The sequence below is a fragment of the Topomyia yanbarensis genome, chromosome 3, assembly GCF_030247195.1.
Source record: "Topomyia yanbarensis strain Yona2022 chromosome 3, ASM3024719v1, whole genome shotgun sequence".
Lineage (NCBI taxonomy): Eukaryota > Metazoa > Arthropoda > Insecta > Diptera > Culicidae > Topomyia > Topomyia yanbarensis.
Window position 1 is genome coordinate 5,554,691 of NC_080672.1, and position 16,690 is coordinate 5,571,380.

The following is a 16,690-nucleotide window of genomic DNA, read 5'->3' on the forward strand; positions in this document are numbered from 1 at the left end:
CGAACACGAAATTATTGCGACACCGAAAATGTCATGCCAATTTTCTTATAATGTTTAAAATCAAACCAAAATTTTATGGTAGTTTTATACATATATTTACTTCAAAAATCAAAAGAAAAGTTAATCGATGGAGCCTTGAGTGTAAAATTGAACGCATATTCGCTTGATGCCCTCCATCAAAGTCTTTACAGTGTCATCCGGTACCAGTTTCTCAGTTTTTCCTATTTTCTTAACATGTCCTTCTCGTCTTTGACTGTCTTCTTGCTCTTCCGAAGTTCCCGCTTCATCATTGCCCAGTACTGCTCCACCGGGCGCAGCTCCGGACAGTTTGGCGGATTCATGTCCTTTGGAACAAAATGGACAGAATTGGCCTCATACCACTCCAGGACACTTTTAGAATAGTGACATGATGCCAAATCTGGCCAAAATAGCGGAGCTTCGTCGTGCTGCTGCAAGAACGGCAAAAGGCGCTTCTCGAGGCACTCAGATCTGTAGATCTCGCCATTTACTGTGCCCTTTGTCACGAAAGACTCACTCCTCAGTCCGCAAGAGCAGATGGCCTGCCAAATGAGATATTTGGAGGCGAACTTCGACATTTTCTTCTTCTTAAATTTGTCGTCCACATAGAACTTGCTCTTGCCGGTGAAAAACTCCAACCCCGGAATTTGCTTAAAATCGGCTTTTATATACGTTTCGTCGTCCATCACACAGCAGCCATATTTTGTCATCATCTTCTCGTAGAGCTTCCGTGCCCGAGTTTTAGCCGTCGATTGTTGCCGCTCATCGCGGTTTGGGAAGTTCTGTACCTTGTATGTATGTAGTCCAGCTCTCTTCTTTGCATTCTGGACGTAGCTCTGCGACATGCCGATCTTTTTAGCCAAATCACGACTTGAGACGTTGTGATTTGCTTTAATCATCCGCTTCACCTTTCCCTCCGTCTTTTTGTTCTCCGGTCCCGGTTTTCTTCCAGCTCCTTTGCTGTGGTCCAACGTCAGCCGCTCCTGGAACCGCTTCAACACTCTGGAGACGGTTGAATGGTGAATGTTCAACATTTTTTCCAACTGCCGGTGCGACAGGTCAGGAAATTCCAGATGTTTGGAAAGAATTTGTTCTCTCGACTCGCGTTGGTTCACCTCCATTTTCGTTGAATCGAAAAACACGACTTCGCGTTTGACAGCATGTAAACAATACACATCAATGTAATGTAAGAAGTGTGCAAAATTTGGTTGATTTTTACCCAATGGTAAAAAAATTATGCCCTGTTGAATGTGTCGCAATAATTTCATGTTCGCCCTTTAAGCTAGATTCATTTCTTTTCATTCATCCACTTGTAACAATAATTTGCTTATGTAGCTCAAATATTGATTTTAAAACAAAATATGAAAAATACTACAAATGCGGTTTGCAGAATCTTTGCAGTATTATTTGTTTGTTGAAAATGGAAAAGAAAACATGTCGACCATGCATTTTGTTTGTCATTTGAGCATATGCTTGGAACTCGGCAGAATATAAAACTTGTTATAGTGAAGAATATCTTTTTTTTCTGTTTTTATTTCGACTTATGTAGTTACACTTTCTTTTTTGCCATAGTCAATAAAAACAGGCTTGAAATATTGCGGACTAATCTTTTGTCTGCTGGCTGGCAGTGTTACTAGGAATCACTCAAGTCTACCAACATCTCTCACGGCAAAGACAGACTTGTCCCTCTTTACCATGAGAACCAGCAAAGAGGAACAAGTCTGTCTTTGCCGTGAGACATGTTGGTAGACTTCAATGATTCGTAGTTACACTGCCTAAGCTCGACTCCTGCCAGCAGAAGACAAAAGATTAGTCCGCAAGATTTTATCGCTGATTCTAATGACCCTGCCACTTCTAGATTAGTAATTGTAATTGTAATTGTTTATTGAGATCTTTAACGAAATGGTCATTCGCCCACTTCTAGTTTTCCGATCTGTATATTTCACTTCCTTGCTCTCACTTTAGTACTATGGCTCTAAAATTTTCGCAACTTTCCCCATTTAGTAATCTCTAGCTAATTGAATTTCGTTAAAAAGTAGTAAACAATATCCAGAATAGGAATAGCTTGCTCGTTTAGAATTGATTTATCATCTGCTGGAACAAAATTCAACAGACAATTCATTTTTGGTGGCTGCTTGGTATAATTGAGCCCTGTAGAAGAGTGGATACCCCCGCAATCAGCTAATTTGTCTTGAAACCCGTAAAACAATCCTTTTAGGGACTAACATGAAATATAACTTCCTGGACATCCTGACCCTTCTTCCAAATGGAACGAATAAGATTTCACTTCAGTTGCTCCTTAAGTTATGCAAAAACTTTTCTAGTAAACCTGGACCCAGCGTTGCCAACATTTTTTTCAAAAAGACTGGAACCTTTCTTGAAAAAAACTAGAAAAAACAGGGTGCTCGGAAAAGAAACCTAATTTAACCTTGTAATGTTTAAGTCAACGTTCATTGAGAACGTAATTTTAAGTAAACACGTAGGTTCCATACCTTTTACTGAACAACCGACTCAATGTTTGATATTGTTGTCCAAATTTAAAAAAAAATATTAAAACATTCGAATTGTAATTGTTATAGTTACATTCGAATTTTATTGTTTCGAAGGTCTCAATCTACACATGCGCAAAATCCTAAATTTGAAATCATTTTCGTAAACTCGAGGATGCGCTTAAACTGTTCTTACGAAAAAAATGAAATTTTAGCGTAAGAGAAATCAGCCAACAAAACGTCGGTCTACCTCTATAGCAACTAGCTGAGTATTCAACAAATGTTCATCAAAATATTTCTCGACAAACATATGATTGCGGCTTAAAAGCCAACTGTCAAAATTCCCTTTGAAAGGAAATTCCGGACAAACCGTTACTGGCCAAACACAGTTCACTGCAGTTAATGAAAGAGAAAACTTTTCTCTTTTGTTTACTACTAACATCTGTGATCGGTGAGTAACGGTTTGTCCTTTATGTTTGAGTAAAATTCATTTGAAATTGAATTTAAAGTGGGTATAAAAAGCGTTCAGGTGGGTGTTACGGTGGATTAAAAACTTTTTCTGGTATACTCGCCATCCTCCTATCGCTCGCTTGAAAATTGAACGAATCGAGTTACAATTTTGTGAAAAAAAACTAAATAAATGAATATTTTAAAATTGGATAAAACTGAATAAAATTTCAAAAAACTGGAAGATTTCCCGGATTGTCTGTTTAACTGGATGGTGTAAAAAAACTGGAAGAATCCAGTTTAAACTGGAAGGCTGGCATCGCTGCCTGGACCGTGGTCGTCTAACCCCGGCTTCAGAAATTCGGATTTAAACCACTAAAGTGTTGAAGAATCGGAAAGACTATGCCTTCGTTGCAAGTGGTTGACTTTTTTCGCAGCACATTTCGAGTCGGAAAAATTCTTATCATTTTCGGAACACATTATTCTTTTAAATCGTTTAAAAGTGTTTAACTGTGAAATCCAGTGATGCTAAAAGTGAAGAAACATAAAAAGGTATTTCTCGAAGCATTTCTCAAACCGCCTACAATCGCAAGTCAGTCTTATGGGGAAATCCTATTGAGCATGGGACTAATTTGCGATTATGAGCAGTTAAAGAATTGCGATATTCCAAAAATACTTCCGACAATTGCTATACCCCATACTCATAAAAATTAAACCCAAGCACATATCATCAAATTTTACGTGAACTTCAATTTTTTTTAATATCCAATGAATAATTGTTTCTTTCTTTCACAAATCGTCTGTTCCAAGGTTACATATAGTCAGTTATGCTTTTTCGACACTCCCAAAAGTACATACAGTCCGCTCTCTTCAAAGCAATTAGCTAAAGATACTTTTTCTAAATAAGTTGCTATAGCAAACAAGCCCGTCATAGCGGCACGTGAAGAACCAATCTCAACAGGTGTAAAGGTTAATTATTTCACAACTCTACATTCTACTACGTCATGGTCTTACTCTTAATGTCACTAATGAAACACTTTAAAACTGTTGTTAATTCTAGTGCAAATTGCTGTTGATAAAAACGTAATCATTTTTTTATTCGTCCCCCTTTTTTCAGATCTGCCAATATGCGAAGGTCAGAAGTTCCCAGACAGTCCCAGCGATAAGCACTTCGAACTCCGCAAGCTTCTCCAACGCATCTTGGATGAGGTGGTCAAGCTACCGGAGCTGCTAAATCAAAGCGGCCATCCATTGCGACCGGAAGAGCATCTGCCCTACTTCAGTCCGAAAAAATACGAGCAGCTGTTGGCTACGGCTGTGCTCAATAAGGTAATCAGATTGTGCATCTTACACCCATGTTTATAATTCCTTATCGTCAATCATTGGTTAGCCCTGTCTTGATTAATTTTTCATTTTTCATGGTTTATTTGACACGGTTCAATTTGGTAGCTTTACATTTGAATGAAAAACAAAATATGTGCAAATTCTCAAAGCCACCCCGAAATACGAAAATGACTTCACTTTGAAATCTTTTTTTTGTAAAATGGGAGCAAGCGGACTTGTTCTTCATACATCAATACATATTAAACTTAAAAAATGTGTTGCGTCTAAAACTCGTTCTTAAAGTGATCATAGTCACCCCTGTTTACGGTACATGGTACATGGTGGATTTTGGTATCTCAAGATGAAGATATTATAATTTGTTTACAAGTGTTTATCATTTACAATAAAGTATATGAAAACTGTATTCGGTATTAGTCACATTAGCATTTTTGACATTTTTTAGAACTATAACTTATCATAGTGTCGCTCTGGTCTAGTGGTTCAGAGGGTAATACACTAGCGTAATGGGTTACTAGGGAAGATTCTTAATGATCAATAGGATTTGGTTGTGTTAACCAGCATAGTTAAATTTTCATGTCCAAGAGCTATTGATCCCATATCTGGGTTTAAAGTTTCAGAATAAAATAAAAACCCATTCAAAATATTATAAAACTGTATTTCTGCCAAACGCAAACTTTCATCTACCCCTCGCATCGATTGCCGATAAGCGAAACATGGAAAACTCAACTTGTATGGTTTCGATATGACCACATTTTCAGTACCTTCCGTGTGTGCCAGCAGCCTGTTTCGCTTCAGTCTACACCAATCCGATGTGCTGAAAATTCAATACTAGTTCGCATCAGTTCTAATTCAACTTCGGAACGGTGAAAACCAATTTTTATGCGTTTGCCGATTGAGTCCAATCGAAATAGTGCTGGATAAAAATATCCTCCATTTTCTTATCATATATTGATTGTGTTCATTGATTGCCAGGAACAACGTATTTCAATTTTTAATTTGTGAAAAAAATTGTGACGTGATATTGTGGCAGAACAGTCGACGTTGACCAGTGACTTGATATTCCTCTAATCTACACTATGACCCTGCTAACCGTGGTGCTGTGCTCAATCTATCTATACTTTGTCTGCGAATATTTTCTCCTAGGTGGTGGAGGACTATCGCAATCCGAAAAACTTTGAGCACGTGGAAACTACGGCAGAGTTACAACAGCAAACGAAGCAACAACTGGAAGTGAAAGAAGCTGTCCCTCCGACTACCATCACGGAACCGGTGGGTTCAGCACCGGACGCCGAATCCACCTTCGACATTAACCACAATAAGGTATCCGGTAAGTGAGAACTTTTCTTTTTTCGATATTTGTGACGTTTTAGCATTAGGATGGTTGTTCATTGTCCAGTGATGTGATTTGCTAAAAAAAAGACAGATTTCCTAGGTTCATAGAAAAAAAGTTCATAGATAGGGTTGGTGTTCACGTATCGATTTTGTAACATAGTTGTCTATGATGTCAGCTATAGAAATCCCCTTTTCAAGGATGTTTCGCCAATTCCTGAAGAGTTCTATGTTTCATATTAGCTACAAAGTCAGTACTCTTGTCATTCCGAACATCTCACAGTATAGCAATTTGTATATTCAAAAAATAAGTAATCCAACAAGGAAAGCTTACTTACTTTCATGAACACGTTCAAAGTCGTAAATTATTTCAATTGCTACCTCTCTTTAACTTAACTGTTGAAACCACATACTAACACAATTATACTAGATACTCGTATTAGAGTTTACCGATTCCATCGAACGCACATAAAGTACTTACTTTTACGTTCTACTGGCACCATTTGGATCAAAGGTAATCTTGCTTCTATTAATATCGTTCTACTGTATGATAAAATCTATCAAAAATATCAAAAACTAATTTGATTGAAACGAAATGGGAAAAGGTAGAAAGTAATAACTGGTCAGCGGTTTGAGACTATCTAAGGTGTTCAAAGTCTAATAGTTTTGTTTTGATTGGTGAAAAGAATTATTTTGTTTGTTCTCCTATTCATGTTATTGAGCTCTATCGATTTATGTCCCATTTATTCTCTATTTAATTACCTAATTACATTTAGAAATCCATATTTCTAAATATCACCACTGAGAAATTATACGAACAAGGCAAACATTATAGTTTAATATATCAATCTGAGTTGATGTTTGGCTTGAAATCTGTCCGCTGAGTATTTTCCAAGCTTAGATATTCTAGTAATTTACACTAGATAAACTAGTTCAAGAGCCGATTTGATAGATCTTTGCCCAAAAATATAACATTTGATAAATTTCTAAAGAACACAATATTGTTAGCTCAAATACAACAGTATTTTACTGCACGGAACCGATTGTTGCATTTGAATATCGGATTTCCGACAGTATGTTGTAGAAGTTTTTCATAATTTTTTTCTACGTTATATGATCAATATAAATTGTTTTATGAGATTGAAATACCAAAGCAACAACTTCTGTTCAACCACCTAACCGATGCTAAGAAAATGTTATCATGTAAGGCCAATAGTGTCAAACTATAAACTATTTACATTTTCGTACAAAATCACTTAATATCGGTCCGAAATTCTAGGTATCATAATTGTATATAATGTTACACTCTAACCATTTAGGTAGTGAACCTCTGTCAATGAATTAAAATATTACTTTTATTCATCATCTCTTAACCGATTAACCCTTAGTTGATGATACATTTTGACTGCAACCCGTGACATTGACAAAATATATAATCATCCGCAGTACATTTCTGTGTCTTAAAATGCATTGCAGGGAATTGCGAGTGCCGGAGGGTTAAAATGATTGTTCCATTTTAAACTTCCTACTTATCTAGCGCTAACTTAAATCTATACCGTAATTAATTAAAAATGTTCGTTATCGTTTCAGTGTTACTTGTTTCACATTTTGCTCTAAAACACTTCATGCATGAGTAACACTTCGTTTCGAGAGTTTCAGTACTAGTCAGCCGGTGGACATCCGAAGTCCTATTCCAAGGGATGCTCAGAGGTGTTCTATCGACATGCTCCCTGAAACGGATTTACTATCTATGGTGAGACCAAGGTCTGGAGGTCTGAGGTAAAAATATTGAAAAGCATTGGCCAAAGTATGCTACATTGATGCACTCCTGCAATGATGTTGTCTTCTTAATGTGAGTTGGGAAGTTTTATTGTTGTAGCTTAAACAATAGGCAATCATACCAAACATTGTCAAATGCTTTCTCTAAGTCCTACAATGCCATGGCAGGTGGTCGAGTTAGCTTTATTCCCCCTGATTATTTTCGTGACTCGTAATAATTGATGTACAGTGGAACGACCTCGCCTAAAGCCAAATTTTTCCTCAAGCAAAATGTTGTTTACGTTAGTGAATTTTACAACATTGGCTATTGATGACTTTTTCAAAATGTTTAGATTTGGCTGAAAGAAGGCTGATAGATCTGTAACTTTTTGTAGATACACCAAATTCTTTTTTTGCACAGGGGATGCGTTCCGTGCAAAAAAAAACCGTGTAAAAAAAATCCGTGTTATTTTGAGAAACCGTACAAAAAAAATCCGTGTTATTTCGAGAATCCGTGCAAAAAAAATCCGTGCTATTTTGAGAAACCGTGTAAAAAAAATCTGAATTTTTTTATTAACAGCTATTTTGTTATCGTATTTAACAATGAATACTGTTGGACATTTTAAATGCACAAGGGGGCTGTCAATGTGCCCAGTAGAAGTTTTTTGGTTTTTCGAGGAGGTTTTTTTTTTAGAAAAATGTAAGTTTTTTTTATTCGTTAAAAGAAGTTATTGTCCGTTGAAAAGCAATAGTTAAAATGGTAAAATGTTTCAACTATTTAGAGTTGTTAACTTTTTGTAGATTAAACTGTGCTACAGCGATTTTAAATTTTTAAAATGAACTAGTATAGCAAATGCGATACAAAGTAATGAACACACGAAATTTTGAAGCAAAAAAAACATTTTTTTGGGACCTTTGCCACAACAAAATTAACTACGTTGTCATTTTCAGCTGATTTTCGGTTTTGTAACATTTTTTGAATGAAGAAAACTAGACCTTTCAAACAGTATGCGGTCATATACAGTTTGGTAAGAAACATTGTTCGATTCTGGGATAACAATATCAAAATTGTCATTTTTTGCGTTTTTTTCATGTAAATGGTTATCTTCTCATTAAAAGAATTTTCATGAAAAGTAAAAAAAATCATTTTGATACAAAGACTCTCTTGCGCAATTGAAATGTCAGAAATTGTCAATTTTCAACGGCCTATTGATTGGCTTTTACTTAATTGAATACTCTTTCCTGATAAGAAGCAGCATTTGCCATTTTGCAATGTTGACAGACCCCTTCTTTGCAATTAAAATTTCCAAAACTGCACTTTGATGAAAAATTCTTTCCTGAAAAGCTGAAAATTCGCTATTTTACAATTAGCGACTCTAATTTTTTTAACGACTGCAACCTGTGCCTGAGTGGATATCGGTCCGTCCCACGAGGCAAACTTTGCAAAATCGTACGAAATGGCGACTATCTGTCAATTAAACACCGATCTTTAGGAGGACGATAAAGTTTTGTGCATGTGTGTCTCAAAAAGTGTGATGTCCTCTAATTTGTCTAATTCTGAAAAATTTTCTCCTGTCAGTGCGTTTGAGTCATCTATATCTATACTAAACCAATTAAGAATTAGAACCGCCTTTTGTCTTGTTCCTATTCTTTTCTTTCGTCTCCTAGGTCTGAAGCGGATCAATCGACTATTAATAAATATGATAAAAGATGCCAGCAGTATTGGCCCTTATTCGCAAATACTTTATTCACTACAACTGTGCTATATTTCTTCTCGATCTTATAACAGAATTTGAAAATCTCTGTTCTAAATAGTCGATATTGGTAGTTGTTATGATGTACCAATAAACTAGAGTAGTGACAATATTTTTCAGTTCCACAGATACAATCTCCCTTTATTGGATACTTCAGAGTATTCGCATCTGCTCTCGGAGACCACCAATCCTCCAAACGACTCAATCTGCTCGAACCGAATGCACATTTATACCACTGAGCATTCAACTCGAACATACCACACCGAGGAAGCGATTTGTTATTTCCAAGAACCAAAGCTCGAGTGAAACAATCAACATTCTCGTAGGTGCCAGTCCTGCACATCTTCTTAGAACCAGCTAACATATCCAAGCTCGACAGCTAGCAGAAGTCACATATATCTCCACCCAAGCGAAGTGATCAATTCACTTGTAAGTAGGACCACTCATCCGTAAACCAGTCATGAACACATCCGTACCAACGAGAATGGATTATACCAGATGAAGGCCACAGGTCCAGCACCAACTTGTCCCATCTCAGTAAAAAATAGACTTGTGCCTGTCCCTAACTCTTTGAATCAGAGATCACTAATTGGATGGTAAAAAGAAACATCAGTCATTATCTACTCAGACCAAACAATACGTATTGCGTATCCCTGCATATTAAAATCTCCGCTATCAGTTTCTAGCTTATCAAACTGAACTAGCAAAATTAATATACTTTGAGTAGTGGCGCTACCCGGGGGAACTTGGCCATATACCAATTGCTCAATTGCCAATGCGATGTGATATATGAACCGGAATATTATTTGATGATATCTAAAAAGCATACAATCCTATAAAAACCATTGCCCAACATTATTGATTTTCAACTACCGTAACTTGAATTTTGAATAACAACTCATTTCCTAAAATTATACGCGATTTTTACACATTGGCAGATCATCCCCATTTGCATTGCAAATATCCAATGCCATTTATTTTCAGCTGCCGTTACTAAATGCCTATTAAATTTTGTTTTTGCCCGGTTTCTCGAAATAACACGGATTTTTTTGCACGGTTTCTCGAAATAACACGGTTTTTTTGCACGGTTTCTCAAAATAACACGGATTTTTTTTTGCACGGATTCTCGAAATAGCACGGATTTTTTTGCACGGTTCTTTTTTTCACGGGATGATCAAATCATTAAACTTGTATATCGAAATAGGTATTTTATACATAAAAATCGTATTATTTTGCAAAACCGTGCAAAAAAAGTCGTGCAAAAAAACCGTGCAAAAAAGTGCGTGCAAAAACAGAATCCGGTGTATTGGCTCTTTACTTGGTTTGCGGATGGGTATGATTTTGGCAAGCTTCCAAGCGGATGGACCAATAAAGCTCCTGACACACATTAAAGATTCGAGCAGATGCATAAAAAACCTGTCACTTGGATGTTTCAATTCTAGGTTAAAGATGTTCTCAAACCTTAGAGCGTTCATGTTTTTGGAGGACCCAACAGCGTTTTTCAAATACACGTGTTACACGTGTTTCGTCTTCAATGCCGATTGGAGTAGAATTAAGGCTACCGATATCTACAGCGACAGCGGACTCATACGGACTGTTGATATTTTGTCCCAAGCAATGTAAGGAAGGGAAATAACGGACAAGGGCTTTCTCAAGGGGGTTATCAGTGGACCATCGAAAGTATCAGTTAAGATCTCACCTTTTTTAAGAATTTGGATAATGTCCAAGAAGGTCCCCAAGCTGATTGATTTGTAGCGAAAATGTATCGTTCCTAATTTGCTCAATCGTGACATTAATTATTTCGGAGAGATTTCGGTATGATGTTTCATGTCGGAGCTTCTAGTACGCTGGTAGTGCCGCCGATAGATGTTAGATTCAAACATTGCCCTCCACTGCTCTTGTGATGGCGGAAATCATTTCCTCCTCGGCAGTGTAGATGTCCTCGCAATTCTCGTGATGTCGATCGAAGTTAATGTTAAGGTCAACCGAGCGTTGGAATTCTCGACACTATACCACCACCGGGAAGTGGCCAGAACTTAAATTTTTGGTTGCAAGATGTTGATGCTGATGTTGGCACTGTACAGGTCAAGCATCGAACGAGAGTCCGTCTTGGATATACGCGTTGGGGTGTCAGAGCCCAGAATGCTGTAGTGGCCACTTTGAAGGTCGTCGTAGAGCACAATCCCGTCGTGGTGTCATTTTGTGTTGCACCATGATTCCCATGTCTTCAAGTTAGTTTGATGATACCATTGCGCAGATGAACAGCAGAGCCGTCTTTGGTGTTAGTTTATTTATGGTAGTACACTGCAAAGATGATGATAGGATCAATCGTGGTTTTAATTTCGTTCCCGATGGCTTCTAAAAGGTCGAGCTTGAAGGCTGGAAGTAGATTGTGCCGAATATATTGTTCGATGGCGATGGCAACTGCCCCTATGCTGGAAGTTGTCCTGTCAAGCCGGTGTGTCCTTTAGATGGGCAGATGAATAGAGACCTTAGGTTTGAGGTGGGTCCCCATTAGGATGGCTAAGTTAATTTCCTTCTCTTACAAAAAATTTCCTAGTTCGGTAGTCTTGCTCTAGAGTGAGTAAGCGTTCCAGTTTAGAAGAGTGAGCGCATCGTAGTGCATGTTCGATGATGAATTTACCTAAAGTGTTAATTTATTCAAACCGCGTCCGGCAGTTTCGTAGTTTCGATGCCATTGGTTGCATATTGACCCAATCAGGAGAAGGTTGTGATGGGACCTTGTCGGGATCAACAGCAGCAACTACGATACGTTCGTTGAGAGGAAGTGGTTTGACCTTCAGGATAGTTTTTGGTCATTAATTTGAGGAACCCTCTTACGATTACGTTGATTGCTAGTAGATGCTAATTGTCGGATATTAGCAAACTCCACATCTTAGGGTACGATTCACTGGCTGTTAGATGCTTATCTACACAGTTGGAGCAGCTGACGGCCGCTTCATACATCACAATACCTCTATATTGAAACCGTTGCCCTTATTGAACCCCTGCAATGGTTAAAACCTTCGTCTTAAACTTGTTGCTCTGTAGCATTTGTACAACTCGATCACAACTGTGGTAAACGACTTGCCCCTTGATTGTACTAGACTTAGAAATATTCGATATTATGAAATGTAATACGCGGGGGGTATAAGCGACACCTTCAATCATTATTACCAAATACAAATATGCAATGAACTGATTTTCTGACAAATTTAATTATTTTGGATTCATCCCGAAAAAAATTTTATGACATTGTTACATTTTTTCTCTTTTTTGTCGACTCTTGATCAGTATTAAATGCTTGCGGTTTGAGTGCCAAACACATTAAAAACGATAAACATTCATATAATGAAATATTTAATAGCAAACCAGTCCACAATTGTATTGTCCTAAAATATGTACTGAGCGGAGATCCACATAGTGATTTTGTTACTCTATTTCAATAATCAGGTGCTCTGGTATTTTCTCAAAAAAAGAATAATGAGTCTCAATCATTCATAGTTTATCAGTAAGAAAGTACTTAATAGATAGTTCATGAATCCATGACTTCGTGAAATGCTGAGTTGCAACTAATGGAAAATCGGAAATGAAAACTTTAAATTCCACAAATAATCTATAGTAACACTTCATATTTCAAAACTTAATTTTAACATACTTAAGAAATTATATTCTACCAACGACCATGCGGTAGACTTGAGTGGAACACCCAACTCCTACCAGCAGAAGGCATAAAATTCGCCACACTTCCGATCGAACATGTGCACATGAGTAGGGTTACCACCTCCGGAGAGGCTTTCATCCGGAGACTTTTACTGACCTGGGATAAGCTTTTATAGAAGAACGATTATACGTTTAAACCAGACCTACCTGCTGATTTTAAATGAGACAAGTATACACTTCCATTCGTTTTGTAGCTCGTCGAGGTAAATTTTTCGTGTTGGTAAGCCGATTTGTCGATTTACAAGATGTTAAATTTCAACTCCCCGGCAAACGACAAAAAATCCAAAAGCACCTGCCGCTCTCGCAGTGGAGGATAAGCCGACCAAGGATTGCCCTCTGTCACAGCTAGGGGCCGTACACAAATGACGTAGAATTTTTTCGGCGATTTTTTACCCTTCCCTCCCCCTCGTTTTTCAATTTCATTGCTTTCGGTTAGCTTAGTATTCAATTTGCCGAAAATCGCCAACAAAATCGATACAATTTTATTACCCTGCCAGTTTTTGCCACCACAAGTTTTAATCTACTTCACATTGCGAGTGAACCATGATAGTAACACTTGTGTTTGTTCGTTCATTGGATCCTCCTTCCTCAGTCATTCAATATTTTACGGTTCTGAGCGATAATCTGATCCCCCCAAGAACATTATTCAGTGCATCAATTTATCACCCGCTCAAGTTACAAACCAATTCAGATTGCAAATCGCTGAAATGGAGATACATTTGACAATTAACCGATGATTCTAATGAAACCTTCCATCTATTCACTATTAAGGGCATTTGAAAATTGCCTCGCTCTGATTTCAAGCTTTTCAAACAATGTTACAAAAAGAAGTTCACCAGGAAGAGAATCGCAGATTTCACGAGCAAGGCACAATGGAAAGAGCCGAATGAACAGTGACTCGGACAGTACATCCTTATTATCCAATCAGATTTCAGGATTTGATCATTAAATTCAGCTGTTCTGCTTTGGGGAGACGATCCTCGTAAAAGATTCCAAATTTTCCATTTTCTAATATCTAATATCCTTATTATGACCTTCGGAGGGTAGAAGAGTCTCTAGTAAGCCATTATTATACCTGATGTTGCCAAACAATCGCAGCTGGACCGCGTCTGTAGCTTCCGACACTCTCTAATGAACACTACATTTTCGAAAGGATTTTTCTGGAAAACGGCCATATCCCGAAGCTAGGTTTTGTATATGTTAATTCTGAGATGGCCCACCTATTATCTTTCGATAATAGTTTTCCATCATGAAAGATTTCTATTATCTTACTTCACTTCCGTGTATTCCAAACCTTCTCTCTTATTAATTCAAAGGTCTCTGTTTCACAAATATCTTGCAGTCCTGTTTCAATTCTCTTAGGTTATTGGTTCGCCTGGCCTGATGACGCGTTTTACAAATGGTAGATTTCTAAACGCCGAACAATCTCAGATTGCCGGCTTGGCGGTTTCATACTAGCATTAAACTTCGTGGAGTTAGTCTGTCACATCGTAGTAACAGTAACTTCAGTTCTGGAAGCAATATGAATAACCTTGATTCATGAATCTCTCAGTAGGCCTTGAACTCTGTTAAATATGCGGAAATATTGTGCACTTTCCATTAACCTGGACTCCGCATTTTCTATGTGCGAGTATTCAAACTGCTACTGAAAACTGCAAGCTGTCAAAACACATACATTTCAAGAGATGGTATTCTCATAGACAGGCCAGTTGAACTAACCAGTCTATGGGACGAAATTGTTAGAAGAATGTTAACCCTAGAATGTTGCACTTGCGTTTTCCACTCTAGAACGTTGCACTGGGGTACAAACGTACCCTAGACGTTTGATCGCAATTTTCGCAGGTAAAAATGCAAACAAAAGAAATATAATACATCATTTTTTCACTAAAATCACTATAACTTTGTTAATTTTCAACCGATTTGAAAAAATCCAATGATTCTAAAAGTTGAAAGAATTCGCTATAAAATGGAATTTCGATATTTTCAAAAAAGTGCAATTATTTGGAAAAGTGAAAGTTTAAAAATCGGGTTTTGGAAAATACCACGAAATGGGGGGGGGGGATTTTAAATGAAAAAAATAAATAAATAAGAACGATTACATAATACTAATTGTTACTTACGTAGTAAAACAACCAGTATTTAAACTGGTATTGTCACGAGTCACATTTGCACTGACAGCACGAAACCTGACGAACGGCAACCGTACACTGGGTACAAATGTTAATGTACCCCACGCCAACTTTGATACCTCCTTCTTCGAAGGCTTTAAGCAAACTGGCTATACCACCTTTTCCTACTCTTACTAGGAACTCTAAATTGAATTATGGTTAGGGTCCCAAGTCGATAAATGCCGAATTATTGTCTTCACACGGCTCCAAAGAAGGCGTGGGGTACATTTATACCCCAGTACAACGTTCTAGGGTTAAGTGCGCAGTGCGGTTGGAATCCATTTTCATTGCCACAAGTAATATACGCGAATATTGAAACCAGTACAGCATCTTCGTGCGGAAGTAATTTTCAAGTATCTGAGTTTTAGTTTTATGGGGAAAATATTTTTTCTCGTGTTTTGATAATCCAACTCTGAAGAGTCATATTCAATTATAGTAGTTATTTCATGAGTAATTAAGTGCGAAATGTGTATGCTAGTAGAGTAAGACAGGCATTACAGTAACCAGTTGTCTTTGATTAGGTGGGATAATATCGGATCTCCATAACATGTCCCGCATGGCCATATTGTACATTAATGTTGTACAAAAAACTCATATAAACTGTCTTATTTTACGTTCGAATTACAAACTACAACATGCAAATTAAACCAATTTATTCTGATTCTCACAGTACCTATGTCAGCAACTAGTACGTGTCACGAATCTTTGCGAAATGCTTCTTAGCACCAGGCATTGTAATTCTCGCTCACTCACGCGAGAAGAAGCTTATCCGATGTCCAACTTTTCCGAAATAAGATGAGTCGCAAAATTTTCCGTCTCCACAAATAGCGTGAGAATGATTTTCTGGATAAAATTTATTTGACTTTTTCCTTCTCACCGGAGAAGGTGATAAGTTTTTAATTTCGTCGAAATCAATTAAAACTTCAAAAAATACACTTAATTACAAAGAAAAGCGGCAAAGAAGTATGATAGACTTGTTTTTTTCGTGTTTTGGAATAACGACAGCAAAGCAGCGAACGCAAAGAGAATACCGTGATAAACTCATTCACTCATTATCCGGCTGTTTTATTTATCCGGAGAAATAACACGTTGTATTTATCCGGAGAATTTGTGTGAGTGCCAATAACTTTTCGTGTGAAAATGTGAGTTTTTATTGTCGCAGTAGCAAACTATCCGGGCGCATTTAGTCATATGAGCGATAAATGCAATACCTGCTTAGCACGAATCATGTGCAAATATCTAGGAAACGTACCTCTGACTTATTCAAGTTTTGGCAGTGTCATGACTCACCCTACATGCTCTCTTGGTTGGTTCTTAAGCGAATTTTGTTCTTTTTCCAAAATTTCAGCTCTAAGAGAATATTGCGTAAATTTTTATTATAGAAAGTTTTTTCATCTATAAAAAGAATTCTCCAAATCAAATTTTGTTATTTGAATATTCTTTGAGCTACGATAATCAACAGTTGTAAACTCACTAATTTAACGTAAATTTTTGGACTGTTGTGAGATAATCAAGAATGATCCGCGAAGTGTCTCGGGTACACAACATCACAAACCATCTCGGAAACTAAGTATGTCGTGGGTATACCATAATTTTCTTCGCCCACTTCCCTGTTTTCCCCCATTCTATTACCTAATCCGTTTACTTCAGTTGGCGCCCA

General features: G+C 37.4%; 1 protein-coding gene across 10 annotated transcripts in view; it reads left to right on the forward strand.

Moving 5' to 3' along the window:
* Positions 1–16,690, forward strand: part of LOC131691876 (uncharacterized) — a 129,750-nt gene that overhangs the window by 82,969 nt on the left and 30,091 nt on the right. For all 10 annotated transcript variants that reach the window (XM_058978554.1, XM_058978557.1, XM_058978558.1 and 7 more), the window contains 2 exons: positions 4,072–4,283; positions 5,442–5,625. In XM_058978554.1, coding sequence (XP_058834537.1) covers positions 4,072–4,283; positions 5,442–5,625 — 396 coding nt within the window. The remainder of the gene's footprint in view (positions 1–4,071; positions 4,284–5,441; positions 5,626–16,690) is intronic.